Below are 24,292 nucleotides of genomic sequence, written 5' to 3'. Positions count from 1 at the left end.
CCTCTCTGATGCAGCTCTTCTGGAAGAGCTTCAAGACTTTCCTGCCCAGTTTTACAACCCATGGAGTTGTGGGGACTACTGCCTCTGATTGGAAATAATTTCTCTCCTGTGAGCCCCAAAGGGGTGGCTCTAACTGGGTCTGGACACTTCTCTATCCCCTGTGGGGAGATTCCTGCTTCCAAGGCTCCTCCTGGCCCTTGCTCAGCACTTTTGCTGAAATAGTGCGCTGGAGGATAAAGACATTTGGAAGAAGTACGAAGTTACTGGAAGTGGGAGGTAATGAGATGGGAGGGCTTATGGTGATAGTGACGAGGAGAGCTAGGGTAGGAGAAGGAAGGAGAGTTTGAAGAGCAGCTAAGAAGAGTAAATAAAGTGGCCAACTGATGTCTAAATAATGGTATTACACCAACAAAAATACCTAAATTTCAGTACTTAAAAATAGCACAGTGTATGGGAACACTGGAACAGAGAAAACAATGCAGTCACGACACCCTCTTCCCTGACCTTCCGTCAGAGTAGCCTCTAAATCTTGTTAATTCCATTTCAGAGACATACCATTCCACCTAGAGATTCGACTTCGTGAAATATTCTTGACACAAACCTTGGGAGGCTCTGGTTCTGTTTTAAGAAGGAAAGCCATGTACTTACATCACTTACACACACTGCTGCCAGATTAATATTCCTGAAGCATACACAGTTCTATCAGGTAGTCACTAATATTTATTGAATATTTGCTATTTTGTAGGCACCTGGCTCTCTTTCTCTGTTATCTTACTTAACCTTCATAATAGCCCTTCATAGTAGATACCATCATAAAAAACATTCTGTAAATAAGAAAATAGAAGCTTAGGGAAATTAAATCTTTTGAAAAGGAAACACAGCTACTAAACAGCAAAACTAGGTTTGGAACTCTGATTTGTCTGACTCCACATGGGTCCTTAACCACTAAACTTTATTATCTCTTCTGTTCAAAATCTAAGTGAGTAGTCAGTAAAGTCCAAGGGCTTATCACTTAAGGCCCTTACCCCAAACTGCCATTCCAACTTAAGTTTCTGCTGTGCCCCTTCAGGGCAAATATAAGTATTTGCTGATCACCAACATCCCTCAGCAGTTCATACTTCCATGCTTTCTTTATGTAAGAATGTTTTTTTCTGTGTCACTGGCCCCAGAAAAAAACAGACATTTAAAAGTCATTGTTTCACATAATAATTGTCATAGCTTTTATTTTTCATTATAATAACATCATTTTTTTACACACACACATACACACACACATAGTTCTACCCTTAAACTATTTTCTTCTGAAGCATGTATGAAGATTAAGTGGTTTTTAAGTGTGTTAGGCCTTTACAAATTGTTTATAAATCCAAATCCAACAGAATTAGGATTCTAGATAGTAGAAGTCATTTTTCCAAAAGTCCAAAAAGTCTTTAGGGTCTCATGAGATTATCTAAAATAAACAAAGAAACAATAGTTATTAGGACTGAAATTTGGCTAGTGGTCCATCTCCTTTGTAGGGTGTCTCTACTCCTAACAGGCATAATTTTCATATATGAAATATATATGCTGTGGAATAATTTCAAGGGTTAAAAAAATGCTGATTACCGAAGTGGGTATAGAGGGAACATACCTTAACATAATAAAAACCATTTATGACAAACCCACAGCCAATATAATACTCAATGGAGAAAAGCCGAAAGCCTTCCCACTAAAATCTGGAACAAGACAAGGATTCCCACTCTCACCACTTTTATTCAACATAGTATTGGAAGTCCTAGCCACAGCAATCAGACAAACAAAAGAAATAAAATGTATCCAAATTGGAAGAGAAGAGGTAAAATGGTCACTGTATGCAGATGACATGATCCTATACATAGAAAACCCTAAGGACTCCACACAGAAACTACTCAAACTGATCGACGAATTTAGTAAAATAGCAGGATACAAGACTAACATTCAGAAATCATTGGCATTTCTGTATACTAACAATGAAATTTTAGAAAAGGAATACAAAAATACATTTTAAAATCACAGCCCCCAAAATTAAATACCTAGAAATAAACCTGACCAAGGAGGTGAAAGACTTATATGCTGAGAACTATAAAACATTAATCAAGGAAATTAAAGAGGATTCAAGGAAATGGAAAGATATTCAATGCTCCTGGACTGGAAGAATTAATATTGTAAAAATGGCCATACTACCCAAAGTAATTATGGATTTAATGTGATCTCTATCAAATTACCCATGACATTTTTCACAGAACAAACAGTCCAAAAATTTATATGGAACCTTAAAAGGTCCAGAATTGCCAAAGCAATCCTGAGGAATAAAAACCAAGCAGGAGGCATAACTCTTGCAGACTTCAGACAATATTACAAAGCTACAGTAATCAAGACAGTGTGGTACTGGTACAAAAGCAGACAGATGGGCCAATGGAACAGAATAGAGAACCGAGAAATAAGCCTATGGTCAATTAATCTTCGACAAAGGAGGCAAGACTATAAAATGGGAAAAAGACAGTCTTTTCAGCAAATGGTGCTGGGAAAACTGGACAGCCACATGTAAATTAGTGAAACCGGAACACACCCTCACACCATACACAAAAATAAACTCAAAATGGCTTAAAGACTTAAGACAAGACACCATCAAACTCCTAGAAGAGAACATAGGCAAAACATTCTCTGGCATCAACCTTACAAATATTTCTCAGGTCAGTCTCTAAGGTAACAGAAATAAAAGCAAAAATAAACCAATGGGACCTAATCAAACTGATAAGCTTTTTCACAGCAAAGGAAACCATAAAAAAAAAGACAACCTATGGAATGGGAGAAAATAGTTTCAAACGATGCAACTGACAAGGGCTTAATCTCTAAAATATACAAACAACTTACACAACTCGACCGCAAAAAAACCAACAACATTTCTCCAAAGAAGATATACAGGTGGTCAACAAGCACATGAAAAAATGCTCAACATAACTGATTATTGGAGAAATGCAAATCAACCACCTCACACCAGTCAGAATGGCCATCATTAATAAGTCCACAAATAAATGCTGGAGGAAAGGGGAACCTCCTACACTGTTGGTTAGAATGTAAATTGGTACAACCACTATGGAAAACAGTATGGAGGCACCTCAGAAAACTATACATAAAACTACCATATGACCCAGCAATCCTACTCCTGGGCATATATCCAGACAAAACATCCCTTGAAAAAGACATAGGCACCCATATGTTCATTGCAGCACTATTCACAATAGCTAGGACATGGAAACAACTTAAATGTCCATTTGACAGATGAATGGATTAAGAAGATGTGGTATATATACACAATGGAATACTACTCAGCCATAAAAAGAACAAAATGCCATTTGCAGCAATAGGAATAGAACTAGAGACTCATACTAAGTGAAGTAAGTCAGAAAGAGACAAATACCATATGATATCACTTATATCTGGAATCTAATATATGGCACAAATGAACCTTTCCACAGAAAAGAAACTCATGGGCTTGGAAAACAGACTTGTGGTTGCCAAGGGGGAGGGGGAGGGACTGGGAATCTGGAGTTAAAGATGCAGAATTTTGCCTTTGGAATGGATAAGCAATGAGATCCTGCTGTATAGCACTGGAACTATATCTAGTCACTTGTGATGGAGCATGATGGAGGATAATGTGAGAAAAAGAATGTAGGTATGTATGTGACTAGGTTACTTTGCTGTACAGTAGAAAATTGACAGAACACTGTAAGCCAACTATAATGGAAAAAATAAAAATCATTTTAAAATGCTGAGATACAGCATAGGGAACTATATCTGGTCACTCATGATGGAACATGATGGATAATGTGAAAAAATAATGTAATATAGGTGTGTGTATATATATATATATATATATGTATGTATAGCTGGGTCACTTTGCTATACAGCAAAAATTGAACATTGTAAATAAAAAAACAAAAAAGTAAAAATAATGCATATGTATGTATATGTATAACTGAGTTACTTTTCTGTAGAGCAGAAATTGGCACGACATTGAAAATCAACTACATAAATTTAAAAATTATGATGGAAAAAAATGCTGAGAGAGTGATATTACCTTGAATACAGAGTTGATTTGGCTACAACAGAGCTTCAACTTTTTATTTTTCTTTTTGGCCAAGCCCATGGCATGTGGAAGTTCCTGGGCCAAGGACTGAACCCATGCCACAGCAGCAACCTGAACCACAGCAGTAACAATGCTGAATCCTTATCCCTCCATGCCACAAGGGAATTCTGATAGCTTCAGCTTTTTAAGAAGCAGTAGCTCTCCAGAAAACATAAAGAAAAGGGAAAATTTTCCAACTCATTTTAGGAGGCTACATTTACCTTGGTAGCAAAATCAAAGACAGTCCAAAAAAGAAAACTATAGACCAATAGCCCTCATGAACACAGATACAAAAATCCTCAACAGATATTATAAAATTTAATTCAACCACATACAATTTACACATGTATATTTTGAAATATATATAAAGAATAATATATCATGACCAAAAATTCAGGGTTGGTTCAATATTCAATGTTCAATATTCAAAAATCAATCAATAGACCCACAAAAATATGGTCATTTGAGCTTTTGAGAAAGAAGCAAAAGCAATTTGTAAGAGAAAAAAATAGGCTATTCATCAAATGGTCCTAGAACAACTGGACATACACATGCAAAAAGTAAATAAATCTAGACACAGACTTTATATTCTGCACAAAATTAACTCAAAATGGAGTACAGACAAATGTAAAATGTAAAACTATGAAACTCTTAGAAGATAACACAGGAAAAATATAGATGACTTTGGGTTTGGTGAGATATTTTTAGATACAACATCAAAGGCATGACTTATAAAAGAAAAAATTGATGTCAGACATTGTTAAAGTGAAAACTTCTTGGAAGTTTCCATTGTATCTCAGCAGTAATGAGCCTGACTTGTATCCATGAGGATGCAGGTTCGATCCCTGGCCTTGCTCAGTGGGTTAAAGGATCTGGCATTGCCTTGAGCTGTGGTGTAGGTTGCAGACTTGGCTGGGGTCCCATGCTGCTGTGGCTGTGGCTGTGGCCTGCAGCTGTATCTCTGATTTGGGAACTTCCATATGCTACAGGTGTGGCACTAAAAAGAAAAGAAAACAAACAAACAAAAACTTCTGCCACACAAAAAACATTGTCAAGAGAATGAGAAGACAACAAAATATTGAGAGAAAAAAATTTGCAAAAGACATGTCAAATAAAGTGTTGTTAACCAGAATATACAAGGAACACTTAAAACTCAACAATAAGAAAATGAACAACTTAAAATGGGGGAAATATCAGAACAGATACTTCATTAAATAAGATATACGGATGGGAGTTCCCATTGTGGCGCAGTGGAAATGTACCTGACTAGTAACCATGAGGTTGCGGGTTCAATCTCTGGCCTCACTCAGTGGGTCGGGGGACTGGCATTGATGTGAGCTGTGGTGTTGGTCGCAGACACAGCTCAGATCCCAACTTGCTATAGCTGTGGCGTAGGCCAGCAGCTGTAGCTCTGATTCAACCCCTAGCCTGGGAACCTCCATATGCCTCAGGTGTGGGCCCAAAAGGCAAAAAAGAAGAAGATACATGGATGGCAAATAAGCATGTGAAAAAAGGCTCAACATAATATGTTACTAGGGAATTGCAAATTAAAACAACAGTGAGGGAGTTCCCCATTGTTGCAAAGTGCAAATGAATCCAGCTAGGAACCATGGGGTTGCAGGTTTGAGCCCTGGCCTTGCTCAGTGGGTTAAGGATCCGGCGTTGCCATGAGATGTGGTGTAGGTTGCAGACGCGGCTCAGATTCTGCGTTGCTGTGACTGTGGTGTAGGCTGGCAGCTGTAGCTCCAATTAGACCCCTAGCCTGGGAACCTCCATATGCTGTGGGAGCGGCCCCAAAAAGCAAAAAATAAATAATAAATAAAACAATGAGATACCACTACACACCTATTAGAATGGCTAAAATCCAAAACACTGACAACACCAAATGTTGGCAAGGATGTGGAGCAACAGGAACTCTCATTCATTGCTGATGGGACTGCAAAATGGTATAACCACTTTGGAATATAGTTTGGCAGTTTCTTACAAAACCAAACATACTCTTGCCATGCAAAACAGCAATTGCATTCCTTGGTATTTACCCAAATGAGACACAAAAACCTGCATATGGATGTTTATATCATCTTGATTCATAATTGCCAAAACTTGGAAGCAACCAAAATGTCCTTCAGCAGGTGAATGGATTCACAAACTGCGGTACATTCAGATAATGCACTGTTATTTAGGGCTAAAAAATGAGCTATTGATGAAGTTCCCATCGTGGCTCAGTGGTTAACAAATCCGACTGGGAACCATGAGGTTGCGGGTTTGATCCCTGGCCTTGCTCAGTGGGTTAAGGATCCAGCATTGCCGTGAGCTGTGGTGTAGGTTGCCGTCCCGGCTCGGATCTGGCATTGCTGTGGCTCTGGCGTAGGCCAGTGGCTACAGCTCCAATTAGACCCTGGAAACCTCTATATGCCACGGGATTGGCCCTAGAAAAGTCAAAAAGTCCAAAAAAAAAAAAAAAAGAGCTATTGAGTCATGAAAAGACAGAAGAAATTTAAATGTACTTTACTAGGTGAAAGAAGCCAATCTGAAAAGGCTACATGCAGAATTATTCCCACTATACGATACTCTGGATAAAGCAAAAATAGGGAGGCAGGAAGATCAGTGGTTGGTTGCCAGGGGATTAGGGGGAGGGAGGTATGAATGGGTAAAACACAGGGTATGTTTAGGGTAGTGAAATTATTCTGCATGGTACTGTACAGGTGAATACATGTCATTATACACTTGTCAAAATCCATAGTCTATGTAAGAGTAAAAACCCTAATGTAAACTATGGGCTTTGGCTGATAATGATGTGTCAATATTGGCTCATTGATTGTAACAATAAATGTACTATATTGATTGAGAATGTTGATCATGGAAGAGGCTGTGTGTAGGGAGGGGATAGAGAGGTGGGAATTCTATGCACTTTCCGCCCAGTTTACTGTCAACCTAAAACTGCTCTAAAAATAAAGTATCACATATACCTTATATATATATTATATATATTATACATACACTTAAAAATTTTTATACATATTTATATATAAATACATATATCCTTTTAAAATTCTAAAAAAAATCAATCTACCATACTAATTATCCAAAGAAAAAAAAAACACATGATCATTATCAATTGATACAGAGAAAGCATCTGACAAAATTCAACATCCCATCCATGATTAAAAACTCTCAGCAAACTGGGACTAGAAAGGCACTTCCACAAGCTGATAAAAAACATCTATAGGAGTTCCCATCTTGGCTCAGTGGTTAACAAACCCGACTAGTATCCATGAGGATTCAGGTTTGATCCCTGGCCTTGCTCAGTGGGTTAAGGATCTGGCATTGCCCTGAGCTGTGGTGTAGGTCACAGACGTGGCTCAAGTCCCACGTTGCTGTGGCTGTGGTGTAGGTTGTTGGCTACAGCTCCTATTCGACCCCTAGCCTGGGAACCTCCATATGCTGTGGGTGCAGCCCTAAAAACACCAAAAAAAAAAAAAAGAAAGAAAAGAAAAAAATCTATACAAAACATAGAGCTAACATCATACTAAAATGGTGAAAAGTTGACTATATTTCCCTAAGATCAGGAACAAGGAAATGATGTCTACTGTCACCACTCCTATTCAACATTGTACTGGAAGTCCTAGCCAGTGCGGTAAGGCAAGGAAAATAAATAAAAGGCATATAGGTTATAAAGGAAGGAATAAAATTTACCCTGTTTTCAGATAATATACTGATTTATGTAGAAAATCCCAAGGAACTTACAAAAAAACTCATGGAACTACAATATGAGTTTAGAAAAGTACAGGATACCAAATGAACAGAAACAAAATCAATCATATTCCTATGCACTAACAACTGTCATAAGGAAACAAGACTTACCTTGTGGCTCAGTGGGTTAAAGACCTGGCATTGTCACTACTGTGGCGCAGGTTTGATCCCTGGCCCAGGAAGGTCCCCATGCCACAGAAATGACCAAAGGAAAAAAAAAAAAGAAACTTAAATTTAAAATAATATGATTTATAATGGCTCCCCCCCAAAAAATACTCAGGTATAAATCTACCAAAATATGTACATGAACTACATGCTTGAAACTACAGATGCTGATGAGAGAAATTAAAGACCTAAATAAATGGAGAGGCATGCTGTTTCATGGATTAGAAAATGCAGCATAGAAATGACGTCGATTTTGTCTAAATTGGTCTGTAGATTTAATGCAATTCCAGTCAAAATTCTACCAGAATTTTTTGAAGATAGACAAGCTGATCTCAAAATTTATTTGAGGGGTTCCCGTTGTGGCTCAGTGGTAATGAATCCGACTAGAGTCCATCAGGATGTGGGTTTGATCCCTGGCCTTGCTCAGTGGGTTAAGAATCTGATTTGCTGTGAGCTGTAGTGTAGGTCACTGACAAGGGTCAGATCTGGCATTGCAATGGCTGTGGGGTAGGCTGGCATCTGCAACTCTGATTCAACCCTTAGACTGGGAACTTCCATTAAGCCCCAGGTGCAGCCCTAAAAAAAAGAAAAGAAAAGAAAAAGAAAAACAAAATTTATTTGAAAGGCAAAGGAGCTAGAATAGCTAAAACTACTTTGAGGAAGCCAACTATAGTTGGCCAAACCATATAATCCCATTTTAAGATTTGCTTTAGGAGTTCCTGTCGTGGCTCAGTTAACGAATCGGACTAGGAACCATGAGGTTGAAGGTTTGATCCCTGGCCTTGCTCACTGAGTTGAGCTGTAGTGTAGGTTGCAGACGTGGCTCGGATCTGGCATTGCTATGGCTCTGGTGTAGGCCAGCGGCTACAGCTCCAATTAGATCCTTAGCCTGGGAACCTCCATATGCTGCAGGAGAGGCCCTAGAAAAGACAAAAAAAAAAAAAAAAAATTTACTTTAAAGCTACCCTATCAACACAACATGAATGGCAAAGGTATAGACACATAGATTAGACAGAGTCCATAAATAGACTCATACAAATATGGCCATTTGATTTTTTTTTTTTTACAAAAGTACCAAAAGCAATTAAATGGAGAAACAATAGTCTTTAAAAAAGATGTTAGAAAAGTGGACATCGACATGCCAAGTGAGAGAGAGAGATAGTAGGGAGGGAAGGAAGGTTGGAAGGGAGGGAGGGAGGAAGAAAGAACCTTGACCTAAATCTCACACCTTATACCAAAAGTAACTCAAAAATATCTAAATGGAAAGCATAAAACTATAAACATTTACGATAGGATATAGAAAAAAATTCTATGTGACCTAGGGTTAAGCAAAGAGTTTTCAGTCATATTGCCAAAATCATGATCTATTTTTAAAAAAAGATAACTTAGATTTCACCAAAATGTAAAACTTTTGTTCTGCAAAAGACATCATTAAAAGAAGGAAAAAGACAAACTACAGGCTGGGAGAAAATATTAGCAAATCACATATCCAAAAAAAGACTTGTATTCACAATATATAGAGAATTCTTGGAACTCACTTGTTAAGAAACAAACAATCCAACTAAAAAAATAGACAAAGGACTTGAACACCTTGCCAAAGAAGATACACAGATAGCAAATAAACACATAACCAATTTTCAACATTATCGGCTACTGGGGAAATGCAAATTAAAACAACAATAAAGTACCACAGCACATCCTTTAGAATGGCAAAAAAACAAAAAACAAAACAAGAAAACAAAAAAAAACCCTAACGATACAAAGTACTGGAGAAGATGTAAAACTCCTGGACTATATCACTGGTGAGAAAGCAAAATGGGATATATAGCTACTCTGGAAAATAGTTTGGTAGTTTCATATAACATTTGACATATAATCTAGAAATCCCACTTGCAGGTATTTACCCTAGAAATGAAAATGTTATGTTCACTCAAAAACCTGTACAAAAATGTTTTTTAGCAGCTCTACTCATAATAGTAAATTTGAAATAGAAATAACCTAAATGTACTTTGGCAAGTGAATAAACAGTGATAGATAATATTTTATGATATGATGGAATACTAGTCAGGAACAAAAAAGAGAAAACTACTGGTAAGTACAACAATATGGATGAATCTCAGAAACATTATGTTGAATGAAAAAAGCCAGACACAAAAGAGTACATACTGTATAATTCCACCCATCAGAAATTCTAGAAAAAGCGAAACTAATTTATGACAGAAAGCGGATCAGTGGTTGCCTGGGGATTGATTGCAAAAGGGCAGATGATAGAAATCTTCCTTATCTTGATAGTAATGGTACTTACATGAGTATACACAAACACCAAAACTCAAAATTGAAATGTTTACTTCTTACAACTGACTCACTTTTATCAAAGAGCAATGTTTATCAAACTGCTGGTAGAGACCCATCATTAAAAGTGAATCATTAAGTCGATGAAATATATCTAACCAGAAGGGTATTTATCCTGAAACTAATGAAACTTAAACTTTCTTCCAAAGTCTGGTTTCTACATCTATATTCGTAATTTTGTATTTCTTTTTCCCAAATCATATAAACTTTAGTCCTCACAAAACTTGAATCTCCCTCTAGATGATCAGAATCTTTTAATGAAGTGGAATAGAAAATATACATTTTCCCCCCTTTTTTGGCCACCCTGGGGCACATGGAGTTTCCTGGCCAGGGATCAGATACGAGCCACAATTGTGATGTAAGCTGCAGTAGTGGCAATGCTGGATCCTTAACCCACTGTGCTGGGCCAGGGAGCAAACCTGTGCCCCAGCGCTCCTAAGACACCACTGATCCCATTGCACCACAGCGGGATCTCCAATTTTTTAAAAAAATGTTACGGCTGCAGCCACAGCATATAGAAGTTCCCGGGCCAGGGATTGAATCTGAGCCTCTGCAGCAACCTGAGCCACTACAGTCAGATTCTTAACTCACTGCACTCCAGTGGGAACTCCTTGTGAAATTTTTCTTTCAATTTAGACAATGGGTCATGACATAAAAATTTGTTTCTTACAGGGTTTGTGTTTTAAAAAAGAAAGGAAGGTTGGAAACATAGTGCAGTGGACCAGCCTAAGCACATGTGCACAAAGACATGCAACACGGCATTGTTTGTGAGAATAGATGTTTGGAAATAACCTCAATGTCAATCAGTACGAGAGTAAGTGAATAAATACACTTGATGTGTGTATATAGCAGAATTCCGTATAGCTAAAAGGAACAAACTAAAGGTACGTCAGGCCAGACAACTTTCATAAACACAACATTATGTAAAAAAGTAAGTTTAGGAAGGTTATTTTAAGCATCCCATTATTTTGATAAAGTTTAAAATAATTTGAAAAACAATACTATGATAAATATGCATTATTTCTAGATACAGTCACATATATACAGAAAAGTAACAAAATAGACATGAGGCTAATAAAAAAAATGCAGGATGAGATAGTGGTTACTTCTAGGGAAAGAGGAAGAAGGGGGAGGATAAGATGAGGATATTGCACAGGGTTTGATTTTATATGCACTTGTTATTTTGTTTTTAAAGAATAGGATTGAGACAAACAAGGAAGAGTGTTAACATTTAACAAGGCTAGAAGGTAGGTCTGTGGATTTTTGCTGTGTTATTCTGATACTTTCTTGATTGGGTTGTATTCTGTACATGTTGTAGACACTGGTAATAAGTACATTATTTCATATTTGTGTTATGTTATGTGGGCATTTATATAGCTTCCGCAACTAAAGCCTCATGATCACTTTATGAAATAAGGACATAAATTGTTGTCCCTGTTCCACAGCAAAGGACCCTAAGAGCACAGGATAATTTATTCACAACTGGATTGTGGACTCAATAGTTCCTTGTTTAGCCTAGATTTGCAAGGAAGTCCACTGGAGAAGTTTCCTTTAAGCCTAGGTGACTTGACCCCAGCCATTCCCTCCACCCCAACCTTGGAAGGCACTTAATGGGGAAATGAATTGTATTAATAACAGCTAAATATTCAAAAAGCAGTCATTCTAAAGTACAGGAAATACCAGAAGGGACCTCCAAAAAGACTGTGAGGCAATGGATTCATATTTACGAGCCAGTTCTTGGGCGGTGAAAGTGAGTTCCCTGGCCACCCACCACTGGCTCACACTCAGTGACCTTGGGCAAATCACTTAACCTTTCAATACTTACATTTACACTCAGGCAAACTGAATGTCTAATACTCATCATTAAACATTCGGGCTCCTGCACAACACGTTTTGAAAATTAGGGGCAAGATTAAGGTGGATTGTGTGCAACAACATCAATACACATTACACACCTCAAAGACTATCTTCACTCATTTAAATGGTGATGACTATTTTAAAGGAGTTTCAAATGATTGATAAATTAGTAACACAGAATGGCTTTTGTTGTTAAAAAAATTAAAGCAATGCTTAACCAGACAGAATAAAAAGTGAGAAATTATATATTCTATTGCCCTTTTCGTCTGAACTGGCTCCTTAAGATTTTGGAAGCAAGCGGTGTGTTAACCATAAGCTTTAGAACTTTATTTCAGCACTGGTAATGCCTTTATGAGAATCCTTTAGGTTCTGAGTATTACGGTGTGGAAGAAGAGAAGACGGCGTAGAGCACCTTCAATTCCAGGAAACTTGGGAAAGAGAAACTAGCACGCCAGGCTAGTTCCCACCTTTGGCCATGAGGTTGGAGCGGCCGCGGTGTCTTGCTGGGGACCAGCCCTGGCAAAGAATCCGAGCCCCCTCGCGGCCGAACTGCCCGCCGAGGCCACAGGTCCCTTTAAGGCGTCCTGCGGGCAGGAGCCCGGGAGCGAAGTGGGCGGGAGCAGGGTTAGCAAGCGCATGCCACGTGACGCGGCTGCCAAGTTGTTCGCGAGTTTGACAGAAGTTTGAATTGGACTCGGGGGTTTTCTGCAGCCGGCGGGGCACAGCGGCGGCCGCGGCCTCAGCGAGCGTGAGCAGCAGCGCCCCCACGACCCACCCCGGCAGCCTGGATCCCGGGCCATCGACGGTCGCTTGCGTTCCGGCTTCGCCCGCCTCCCGCTCCCCGGGTCAGCAGCCCCCAGCCCCACCGCGACCCCCGCAGCCCCCGCACCGCGTCCCGGCCCCGCCGCGCCAACATGTCCTCGACGGAGAGTTCGAGTCGCACCGAGGACAAGTCGCCGCGCCAGCAGGTACTCCCCGCGCGCCCCTGGGAGCTTTCTCACCGCCCCTTCGCCACCTGGGTGTCGGGTCGACCCTTATTCCGCCCCTCTTCTGGGTGTGAGTGGGAGGAAGGGGGCCGGCGATTTCCCGGGTCCCCCACCGTCCTGACCCGGGGCCGGCCCTGTCTCCGCAGGTGGACCGCCTGCTCGTGGGGCTGCGCTGGCAACGGCTGGAGGAGCCGCTAGGCTTCATCAAAGTTCTCCAGTGGGTGAGTAGCTGCCCCAGCCGTGGGCTATTTCGGGAGCCTGGACTGTGACGCTGACCCGAAGCAATGCGGCCGGAGTGGGGGGCGGGGAGGTGCTGCGGCCGGTCCCCACGGAAGGGTGGGGGGCGGCGACAGGTGGGCGGGGGAGGGGCGGGCTGGGGCTGCTTCCCCAGCACTTGATGGCAGGCGAATGAAGAACGAGGCATGCGGAGTCCCGGATTCGGTCCTTCTATGTGCAAGGAGCCTTTGCCCAGGGCGCTCACATTTCACCCAGGCGAGCGGACCCGGCTGTAACCTTTCCAGAACTCTGATCCTGCACATACCGCTCGTTGGTGGCAGGAGGGGGGAAGAGGACAAGGGGGATGAGGAAAGCTGCAGAGGGCAGAGGAGGGAAGGAGGCAGGTGATGGAAACCATCCTGCCCCCAAACCCACCATGACCTGACTGATCCTGGAGGTGGGCTCGAGGGACAGGGTCCTGGCTGGCTGTGGCCTTGTTGAGGTCACTGGAGTAACCTCTCTCTGTAAGTGCGAGAGTGGATGAATGAATGTATATGGTTCATGGCTGTAGGATTAAATAAAATTTAAAAAAATTAGACAGTAAAAACCAGTGTGACCAAAATGTGGCTCATAGCATAAAAAAACAAACAAACAAACAACAATAACAACAGAAAACAACAACAACAACAAAAAAAAAACAAACGAGTTGGAAAGCTGCGGCCCTGGGTTCCAGATCTGGACCTACCCTACCCTTTCTATCTATGTGACCTTGAGCAAGTCTCTTCTTTGGACTTGAGTTTTTAATATCAGTCAAAGGATCAGACCATCCCGAGGGTCCCTCTCTGCTCTAAATGGGTTGGCTTGTTAGAACCTTGCCCTTGGTTAGACTTATCCTATGACCTTGAGGAAATCTGCCTCAGTTTCCCCTGTAGTGTTATAAGGGAAATAGCATGTCTTGCCTCACCAGTACTTAGAGACATTGGCATGCTCTCTGTCCTTCTCAGTGCCCAAGGCCTCCTGGGTATAAATTAGGAAGGTGGACAGGGGCAGTCACTCTTTCAAACCATAAAGACTTGTTGGGAGCATTCAATGCACTATCACCGAGATTTAAGTTAGACAATCCACACACCAAATGGTGTGTGAATAACTTAATTAATGTGCTTTCAGCACAGAATTCAACTAGGGAATGAGTTGCCATTAATACTGAGGAGGATTGTGTTCTAAAGGGCTTTTTGACTCACTGGAGACAGGAGGTAGCACTGTGTCACTGATTCTTAAATCATCCTTTGGATGAGAAGCATCAGATCTGGAATTCAGGGGCAACAGTGCATTTGGGGTTATCTCTGGATATCTGAGACCCTGACTGGGGCTGCAGGCCAGCCTGAGGAACTCCCAAGTGCAAACTCTGGAACCTGATGGGAACTTTCCACTCTTCCTACTGCCTCAAGAGCAATTGGAACAATTGCTGACTGAGCTCTTACCCTCCCCCCCCCAATTCACTTCTTTGACCCACTACTTGAGTACCTAAGGGGGCCATATAAGAATAATATTAAGGGAGTTCCCATGGTGGCTCAGTGGTTAATGAATCCGACTAGGTACCATGAGGTTGCAGGTTTGATCCCTGGCCTTGCTCAGTGGGTTAAGAATCCTGTGTTACCCTGAGCTGTGGTGTAGGTCGGAGACACGGCTCGGATCCTGAGTTGCTGTGGCTGTGGCTGTGGCATAGGCTGGCGGCTACAGCTCTGATTAGACCCCTATCCTGGGAACCTCCATATACTGCAAGTGTGGCCCTAGAAAAGGCAAAAAGACAACAAAAAAAAAAAAAAAGAAAAGAAAGAAAGAAAGAAAGGAAAGAAAAGAAAAAGAAGAAGAAGAATATTAAGGCTCCATGTGACGACTGTCCAGAACTAGGGAACCATTATGAGCGATTCAGAGGAGCAGAACCTGAAATGTAAGGGTACAATTTTATCATTAAATTAGACAAAAGGATCTAAGGGAAATTTGAGAAATACTGTCAAGGGATGAGGGAAACAATGAGGTTATTAGACCATGGAAGCATCTTCCATGGGGGATTCGAGAGCTTCCTTTTTCAACCCTTCTATCCTCTTCTCAACGCATCTCCAACCAATACCCACAATGTTTCTATAAGGCTACACAAAGCAATGTCCAGTCTCCTCTCACAGTCGGTTCTGATCCCTAAGAATCAAGAGCTATTTGGCTTTTTTTTTTTTGGCCGCACCTGCGGCAGGTGCAAGTTCCCAGGCCGTGGCGTCAACCCACACCACAGCAGCGCAGCCTGAGCCTCAGCGGTGACATCACCCAATGCTTAACCCGCTGTGCTAGCAGGGAACTCCTGACCTATTTGACTTTGAAGATCCTCAACTTCTTAGAGAGGAAGTTTTGTCTTTCATAACGCTCAATCCAGGAGTCCCGGGCTAGACTCTGAACTGAGCCTTCACTCAAAGAGTAGCATCATAAAGAGACGTGATTTGCTTTTCCTGCCATCCTGGTAGCTTGAACTCGTTGTCTGAATTTCACTTGCCCTGAGTCTCTTCAGGTGAACTAATGTAAAAGGACATGGGAACCAGCATCAAAATGACAGTGATTTGGGACTTTTTATTCATTTCCTGCTTAGATGGGCGGACCAAATACTCCTGACCAGAAAAGGGGGAGCAAAACCACTCACAAAGCTTGCAGTTACTGTAATAATAGAAAACTTTTGTTGCTACTATTACTAAAAAGCAAAGGTTTTACAGGAATCCTGGTGAGATAAAAGCAATGTTATTCTTGGAGTTGCCTGGTGGCTCATTGGGTTAAGGATCCAGCATTGTCACTGCTGTGGCTCAGGGAACCTCCGCATGCCACAGGCTCAGCCAAGAAAAAAAAAAAAAAAGTAATGTTGTTATTTTATTACTGAGATGCTTGGCTTAGAGTATCTTTTTTAAATTTAACAAGTAACTAATCTTGGAGTTCCTGTCTTGGTGCAGCAGAAACGAATCCGACTAGGAACCATGAGGTTGTGGGTTTGATCCCTGGCCTTGCTCAGTGGATTAAGGATCCCACATTGCTGTGAGCTGTGGTGTAGGTCGCAGATGCGGCTCGGATCTGGCATTGCTGTGGCTCTGGCACAGGCTGGCAGTGACAGCTCCGATTTGACCCCTAGCCTGGGAATACCCATATGCCGAGGGTGCGGCCCTAAAAAAAAGGATAAAAGACAAAAAAAAAAAAAAAATTAACTAATCTCATCTCAGTTCCAGTTCTGACGTCTCACCAAGTCTATACTAAACTAGGAAAATGACATGGGCATAGACATTATTGGAGAACTGGTTTTTGTTTTTTTTTTTCTTTAAGCAGACTTTGAAATGATGGGCTTTGGTTTAAATCTAGACTCCTTTGCTTTCTAGCTTTGAAACCTGGGGTAAGTGATGAAATCTTCATGGGCTACAGTTTCTTATCTATAACTGAGAGTAAGCTCTATCTCATGAGCTCACTGGGAGGGTGACAGGAGGTCATATCTGGAAAGCACTGGAACATTCAGGAAGACTGTGGGGAGCCTGGCAGTCTAGGAGGTAGTCAGGAAATGTTGGTTACTGAACCTCCCCTTCTCCCTAACTTTCCCCCTCTGCAGACTGTCAGCTAAAGTTGTCCTGGGGTAAGATTATTCAAATGTCCCTGCCAAATCCTCCTTTTGAGGGTAGAGTACGAAAGAATCTCCTGGATTCCTCAGTCACTGTTCCGATGATGTCATTTTATCTTTAACTGGGGGTGCCCTGATCAGTAATTCCCCTTTGAGGTGCCAGAGTCACTTTTTTGGGTTTGGAGTCTCTGTATTGCAAATAAGCTATTCCAGTAAGTGTGGGAAATGTGAACGTACACCATCCAAGTCCATAAAAACCAATGATGATTGTGGGGATGGGATTTGGGGGGAGAGCTTGTCTTCCTTGTGCCCTGCGCTAACTGCAGATGTTAGTGTTCTCGGAACTGACAAGGGATTGTTACCAATAAGCAAGTCAGCCGCAAAATGGAGCCTCATTCTTAAACCAGCAAGGTTATTCTGCTATCTTCCCAAAAGAGCTGCAGGGGCCAGAGGAAGGCAGTGTATGGCCATCGCTGTCCCCAAGCAGCGCAGGTCCACAAGGGAGCTGGTTGGTAACCAAACTCTGGAGATCCTCCTTGTCTCGGGGTCTCCATTTCTCGTTGGCTCCTAGTCTTTTTTTTTTTTTTTTTTTTTGACTTTTAGCACCACATTCATGGCAAATGGAGGTTCCCGGGCTAAGGGTCAAACCCGAACTGCAGCTGCCAGCCTCAGCCACAGCAACGCCAGCCAGATCCGAGCCGTGTCTTTGACTTAACATCACAGCTCATGGCAGTGCCAGATCCTTAACCCACTGAGCAATGTCAGGGATCGAACCCACATCCTCATGGATACCAGTTAGATTCATTAACCACTGAGCCATGACAGGAACTCCTTGGCTTCCATTCTTTGTGACCAGTTTGTTCATCTCAGAGCCTTATGCTTGGTGACAGGGGTGGTTTTTCTTTCACACTCTTCCCTGTGACTCAGGCACTGGGCACTTTAGAAAGACAGAATGTCGGGTGCCTAAAAGTGGAGGGGGTTGGAGGAGGGTGTCTTTCTCTCCTCCTTCCTCCTTCTTTGCAATCCTCCCTGCACATAGTAAAGATCTCTTTTTTCAGCTGTAATAACTCTGTGATGCAGGGCTTTGTTTTGGTTTCTATTTGAGCATGCATTTTCCTTTCTGGATGCAAACGCTCGAGAGCAGGCACCAGGTCTTATTCATCTTGGTTTCTGCAGCACCTGGCACGAAGTAGATGCTCGATAATTCCTTGTTGATTAATGAATGGATGATGCAGAAAGAGCACTGAACCGGGAATCAGGAGCTGTGAAGTCTAAGCCTGGCTCTCACACCGGCTAAATGTGACCTTGGGAAAGTCACTTAATCTTTTGGGACTTCAGTTTCCACCTCTGTGAAATGAGACTGTTGTGCTTGATAATCTCTGAGATCCTTTTTGCTGTGCTGTTCTGTGAACCTGTGAGATTTCCCTGAGGTTCTTCCATCCATTCACTTACGTAGCAAACTGTCACCTGTTATCTGACACCATCTAACTGTGTTATGTTCAGATTTAATCACATACTCTGGTTAGTAAAATTACATATGGTATTTAGAGACTCTTGACTTTCAGAAGAGAATATGGTTAATACTATAAATGACATCTTTCTGAAGACGGTCAGGAGTGCCTGTCAAGGGAGTGGCAAGGTTATTGTGGGTATATTTTGCCCATAGAGGACTCATAAAGCAGGTTCAGCTTTTCAGAACCTCAAGGTTGTCATCTGGACATAACAGAACTTTCCATGATGACAGAAAAGTTCTACAATCTGTGTTGTCCAGTATGGTACCTGCTAGTCATAGGTGGCTATTGAGCAGTTGAAATGTGGCCAGTGTGACTGAGCAACTGAATTTGAAATGTCATGTAGATTTAACTAATTTAAATGTAAATAGCCATACTTGGCTAGTGGCTACCACTGTGGATAGCACAGCTCTAGAGTAGGAGCTCCATGAAGACAGAGATGTTTTTCTCTTTTGTTCACTGATAAATCATACTGCCAAGACCAATGCCTGGTACAGAGCAGATGCGCAGTAAATGACATCTTTCTGAAGATGGTCAGGAGTGCCTGTCAAGGGAGTGTGGTAAAGAGAAGGCTGCACAACGGACTGCTCACTGCCCCGGGTTAGGAGCACCTACTTTTGGGGGAACCTGTACAAAGCCATTCACTGACTAACTGCCAACAGGTAAAAATATGTTCCACTGTCTGCCCTTCCTAGAATGTGACACCCTAATTGTGTCCAGTTCTGGACACCAGGAGCTAAGAGGAACAAAGAAACTTCCAGGAGGAATCAGAGAACCAGAGCTGACAAAAAGATTAGAGAATTCTTATGAGCAAGAACTAGGGAAGTTCCATTGTTATGCCAGGGAGGTACCTTGGAGTGTGTAAGGGTAATGATACAGAGGCTTTGGGGGACTTTTGTGGGGACTTTTGTGGGGACTTCTCTCCAGTTCTGTCAAGAAGATGAGCAGCTAGGGCTCTACTGCAGCTTCCGTAATTTAAGTCAGGTCGGGGGCTGATTCAGGCATTGTGGAGAGGTTATACTCTCTCCTTTCCTGGATGACTTTTAAAATGGAGACAATTCTCATTTTTCTGAACTAAACCTCCTGGGAACAGAGAGGTGCCCATTATGACCTTTAGAGAGGGGTCAGCAGCGCCAGCATGGAGAAGATCTGCCAGGCCCGGCGATGCAAGGCGGGGCCGTGGCACCGGACACCACCCAGGGGCAGAGCACAGCTGCTGGCAGGCCCAGCCAAGAGCACACTGAGAGCGTTACCCTCAGAGAGCGAGTGAGCAAGAGAATCACAGAGCTGGAAAGAGCCTTTGGATTGCCTGCCCCAGACCCCTCCTTTTACAGAGAAGGAAACTGGGACTCTGAGAAGCAGAGTGACTTAGTAGAGGTCACCCAGCTGGTCAGTGACAGGGCCAGGACTAGGACCCAGATTTCCAGACTCCCAATCCAGGTCTCTTTTCACTCCACAACACTATCAAGCATTTTCCAAATACTGCGCACACAACTCTATTCTCTAAACTCTGGATGCAGGACCAGGACATGGATCAGCTGTCTTTGAGGTGTTTAATGTCCGAGACACTGAGTCACAAAGAAACTTACAGAAAATGAACAATTAACAGAATAAACTCTCTGCTTAATACAAATGATTACAGCCAATGGTAAGTGCACAGGAAGCAGGGCCAGAACAGATGATGTGGGAGGAGAAGAGATTCCAGTTTCTCACCTCCTTTTCTAACCAAAGTGTGTCTCCCCAGAAAGAAATTTGAAAATCATAGGATGAGGGAATTTCATTTCACTCAAGACAGGAGGTTTAGTAAAATGCGATGAAGGGTGAAGAGGAAAACAATTCGAGTGATCTGAAACGCTTCTGGTTCTTAACACTGAGAGATGGCAGCATCAAGAGATTATAAAGGGAAACACCACTGGGGAGACAGCAGAAGCCGATAAGGCAAGTGGAGGGCACTTGACTCTGGGCTTGAGCCAGGACTGCCAGCATCGACCCAGCCAGCACGTTGCTGAAAGAAAGGTGCCTTTGGGGGAAGGGGAATTAGCTGGTGCTACTGTGGGACAGCAGCCCCTGCCCCTTGACCCCTCAGAAGGCTTGGCCGAAGTTGTCCCCTCCAGCTACAACCTCCACTGAACCAGGAAGCCACTGGAAGTTAGCACGAAGGTAATGACAAGATTTAGTGACGACTTCAAAGGAGAAATGGAAAGAATTCCATGCATGCCTGATCTAGGTTGGTGCAGGGGAATCAATTTCTCAGATGCCTCTCCCTTGGGAGGAAACAAGTCCAATTTCGAGCTAGAAGTTTCCAAAGCCCAAGATGGACAGGTAGTTTCCCAAGATGTGTTAGTCATCGTGTTAAGGAATACCTGTCTCAGTGTCACATCCAATGGGGAGACCTGGAAACGGCCCATTTCTCCCTTTTCATCTCCATCCCAGGTACCACTCAGAGTCAACCTTATTCATTTGGCTCTGTGGTCCGGCACCCTGTGCAGTAAACACAGCCCCCGAGGCTGGGGGACCAAGGGAAGCCATGGGTCCCTGGCCAGGGGGGACTCAGTTAAAGAGCCTTCTGGCCCCTCCCCTTATCTGTACCTGCTGAGAGTCAGAGGGCGGTTCTGAAGGGACAGATGGTGGCCAGCTGAGGCCTTCTGACTCTTAAAGGGGCTCCGCTCTCCCTCAGCTCTTTGCTATTTTCGCCTTCGGGTGCTGCGGCTCCTACAGCGGGGAGACAGGAGCAACGGTTCGCTGCAACAACGAAGCCAAGGACGTGAGCGCCATCATTGTTTTGTTCGGCTATCCCTTCAGGTGAGCAGGAATCGATTCTCACCCCGCACAGCCTCTCTCACTGGATTGGCAGGACCTGCTAGGTCTCTTTCTCCTCCAACCTAAAGATCTTTTGTTGGGTGCCACTCCAGCTTCAGATAGAATTCCGAGGCTCTGATCCTTCCTACTCTTTAGGAATTTCAGCATGCTGGCCAGAGAAAAATATAAGGGAAACTCAGATCTTTGCTATAATAATGTTCCAGTCCATGGATAACCAGTAGCAGGTAACAGGAGCTCTTACAGAAAGAACCCGTGCAGTGTGGAGTGAAGGGTTATGGAGTCTGGGCAAGCTGGGCAGGTCTCTCTGACCCTCAGCAGCCTCTTCCCTGCCTTGCAGGTGAGGAAGCTTGTCAGTAATTAGATCCTCAAAAGCTGATGAAGTGTGCTTACCTGTACCACCAGAATAAAGGAGGCACACCTTGACCAGGAGATAGAAGAGAATACTCCTCCCTGGGTATTTGGGAGCTTAGGGAAGGGGGGAGCCCAAGTGTTCAGGGAGGAATGGAGACAGGTCTCACTCACCCTTACAGAAATTGCTAGAAGCAGCAGCCAAGTTAGATTAGCGGTCTCTTGTATATAATAAGGTATTTGTTTTTCTCCCTTGATTTTGTCCCATGTAGTCTCATTGCAGGACCTGGATGTAAGGCCTGAGAATGGGTGATGATGATGCTAACTTGGCCACTGTGGCCCAGTGCTTTCCCAGGGGCAGAATGAAGCTCATTTCCCTGGTGGGTTGACTACCGGAAACAGATGGACTGTATCTATCGTGGTTGTGATCCAAAGGGTCCTGGAGAGACTAGGAGCTATGCAGGGTCAACATATCTGGGCAGGGGGGCCGAGTGTGGGGGTGGTGGCCGAGTGGGAGCTCGGGTCTGCCCAGAATTCCAGGGACATTCCTGTCTTGACTGCAGGGTTCCCTCCAGAAACTTTCCTCCATCCATGCCCCTTTTCATGGCCCTGTGAGAGTCCCAAGGGGAGCACAGGGCTGCTCTGGGGGCAGGGAGAGCCCACTGCCTCCACAGGGAGAGGCCCCTGAGCTCAGGGTGGGCTCCCTGCCCCCCCGCAGGTTGAACCGGGTCCAGTATGAGATGCCGCTCTGCGACGACGAGTCCACCTCCAAGACCATGCACCTCATGGGGGACTTCTCTGCCCCCGCCGAGTTCTTCGTGACCCTGGGCATCTTTTCCTTCTTCTACACCATAGCCGCGCTGGTCCTCTACCTGCGCTTCCACAGCCTCTACACGGAGAACAGGCGCTTCCCGCTGGTGGTGAGTGGGCACGGCCAGGAGGGATGGGGCAGAGACACTGAGACATACGTTCTGGGCTGAGGACAAATAAACGGTGGCTTTCCTGGGTCCCTGACACCCTGATGTGAACCTCTTCAATCTCCCTGCCAGTTCGTCGCTCTTGGTCCCTTCAGGTGCTGGGTGGGGCTGCCACGGTCCCTGGGGCCGGTGGAAGGCCCATGTCCCAGGGCTCTGCCTCCACCAGCTTTCCATCACTCACTCTGCTCACAGGAGGCACAGCAGCATCCAGAAGCAGGCTCTGGAGTCAGACTGCCCAGGTTCAAATCCCAGCACAGTCCCTTACTAGCTGAGCGCTCTCCACAAGGGACTTAACCTCTCTAAGTCTGTTTCCTCAACCTAAAATGGGAATGAGATGATAACTGCTTAATAGGGTTCTGGAAGGATAAAATGAACATGCATGTAAAATATCTGGTATATAGTTAGCCTCAGTTAGTGCTAATCATTATTATTTCCCCGTTACTTTCTCCTTGTCCCAGGCATGCCGGGGAAAGGGTGCCTTAGGAGACCCCGTTTATCTCCTGCAGTCTGCCCTCCCTCTGCCCTAGTTAGAGCGGGGCAGTGGGGATCAGAGGAAAGCCTGAGAGGTGGGGTGGGTGGCAGGTTTAGGCTACTTGGGTTTGGGGATGACACTGACCAACAGACGCCATGGAACATTGCTGCCTGACCTCAATTCTGAGGGCCTGGGCAGGGGTGGCCCTGGGTGGCAGGATTCTCTTGGTGGCAGTGAACAGATTCCCCGGGATGACCTGGAGTCCCTGAAGCTCCAGGTGTTGGGTAGGACGGGAAGAGGCAGCTGTCCTGGGACACCAAGATCCTGGCGCATGTTGTCAAGAGGAAAAGAAGTGTGGGGTCACGTGACCTTTGTTTTCCTTTCCTTTTTTAAAAAAAAAAATGTTTTTGTTTTTTTAGGGCTGCACCCAAGGCATATGGAAGTTCACAGGCCAGCAGTTGAATTGGAACTACAGCTGCCAGCCTACACCACAGCCACAGCCACGCCAGATCCAAGCTACGTCTGCGACCTACACACCACAGCTCGCGGCAATGCTGGATCCTTAACCCACTGCGTGAGGCCAAGGATCGAACCCGCATCCCCATGGATACCAGTCCATGGGGTTTGTTTGTTTCCGCCGAGCCACAATGGGAACCCCTATGGTGACCTTTCTGATTGCATTTCTTGTCCCTCTGCTCCTCCCAGGACTTCTGTGTGACTGTCTCCTTCACCTTCTTCTGGTTGGTAGCTGCAGCTGCTTGGGGCAAGGGCCTGACTGACGTCAAGGGGGCCACACGGCCATCCAGCCTGACCGCCGCCATGTCCGTGTGCCACGGAGAGGAAGCTGTGTGCAGTGGTGGGGCCACGCCCTCCATGGGACTGGCCAACATCTCTGTGGTGAGACCGGTGGTCCCCGAAGGGGTCTAGGGGAGGGGGCACTACCTCAGCTGCCCAGGCCTGTCACCACAGCAGGGGCTGAGAGGAACAGAGAGGGTGTCCCCGCAGCCGATACCCCGGCACCTGCAGCCAGTGCTTCCTGTGTGCCTAATGC

General features: G+C 43.9%; 1 protein-coding gene across 2 annotated transcripts in view; it reads left to right on the top strand.

Moving 5' to 3' along the window:
• The window catches only part of SYPL2 (synaptophysin like 2), a 47,479-nt gene that overhangs the window by 19,124 nt on the left and 4,063 nt on the right, over nucleotides 1-24,292 (top strand). The window contains exons 5-10 of one of the 2 annotated variants that reach the window (XM_021090083.2): nucleotides 11,090-11,231; nucleotides 11,618-13,242; nucleotides 13,407-13,481; nucleotides 21,302-21,426; nucleotides 22,511-22,712; nucleotides 23,947-24,138. In XM_021090083.2, coding sequence (XP_020945742.1) covers nucleotides 13,189-13,242; nucleotides 13,407-13,481; nucleotides 21,302-21,426; nucleotides 22,511-22,712; nucleotides 23,947-24,138 — 648 coding nt within the window. In that variant the 5' untranslated portion in view covers nucleotides 11,090-11,231; nucleotides 11,618-13,188. Of the gene's footprint in view, nucleotides 1-11,089; nucleotides 13,243-13,406; nucleotides 13,482-21,301; nucleotides 21,427-22,510; nucleotides 22,713-23,946; nucleotides 24,139-24,292 lie in introns of both variants that reach the window. The other variant, XM_085023746.1, reaches the window with a different exon arrangement.

The sequence above is a fragment of the Sus scrofa genome, chromosome 4, assembly GCF_054392235.1.
Source record: "Sus scrofa isolate SSC_HxYL_T2T_F1_AM1 chromosome 4, Sscrofa_HxYL_maternal_Yorkshire_Landrace_v2.0, whole genome shotgun sequence".
Classification (NCBI taxonomy): domain Eukaryota; kingdom Metazoa; phylum Chordata; class Mammalia; order Artiodactyla; family Suidae; genus Sus; species Sus scrofa.
This window is presented reverse-complemented; position numbering and strand designations above follow the sequence as displayed.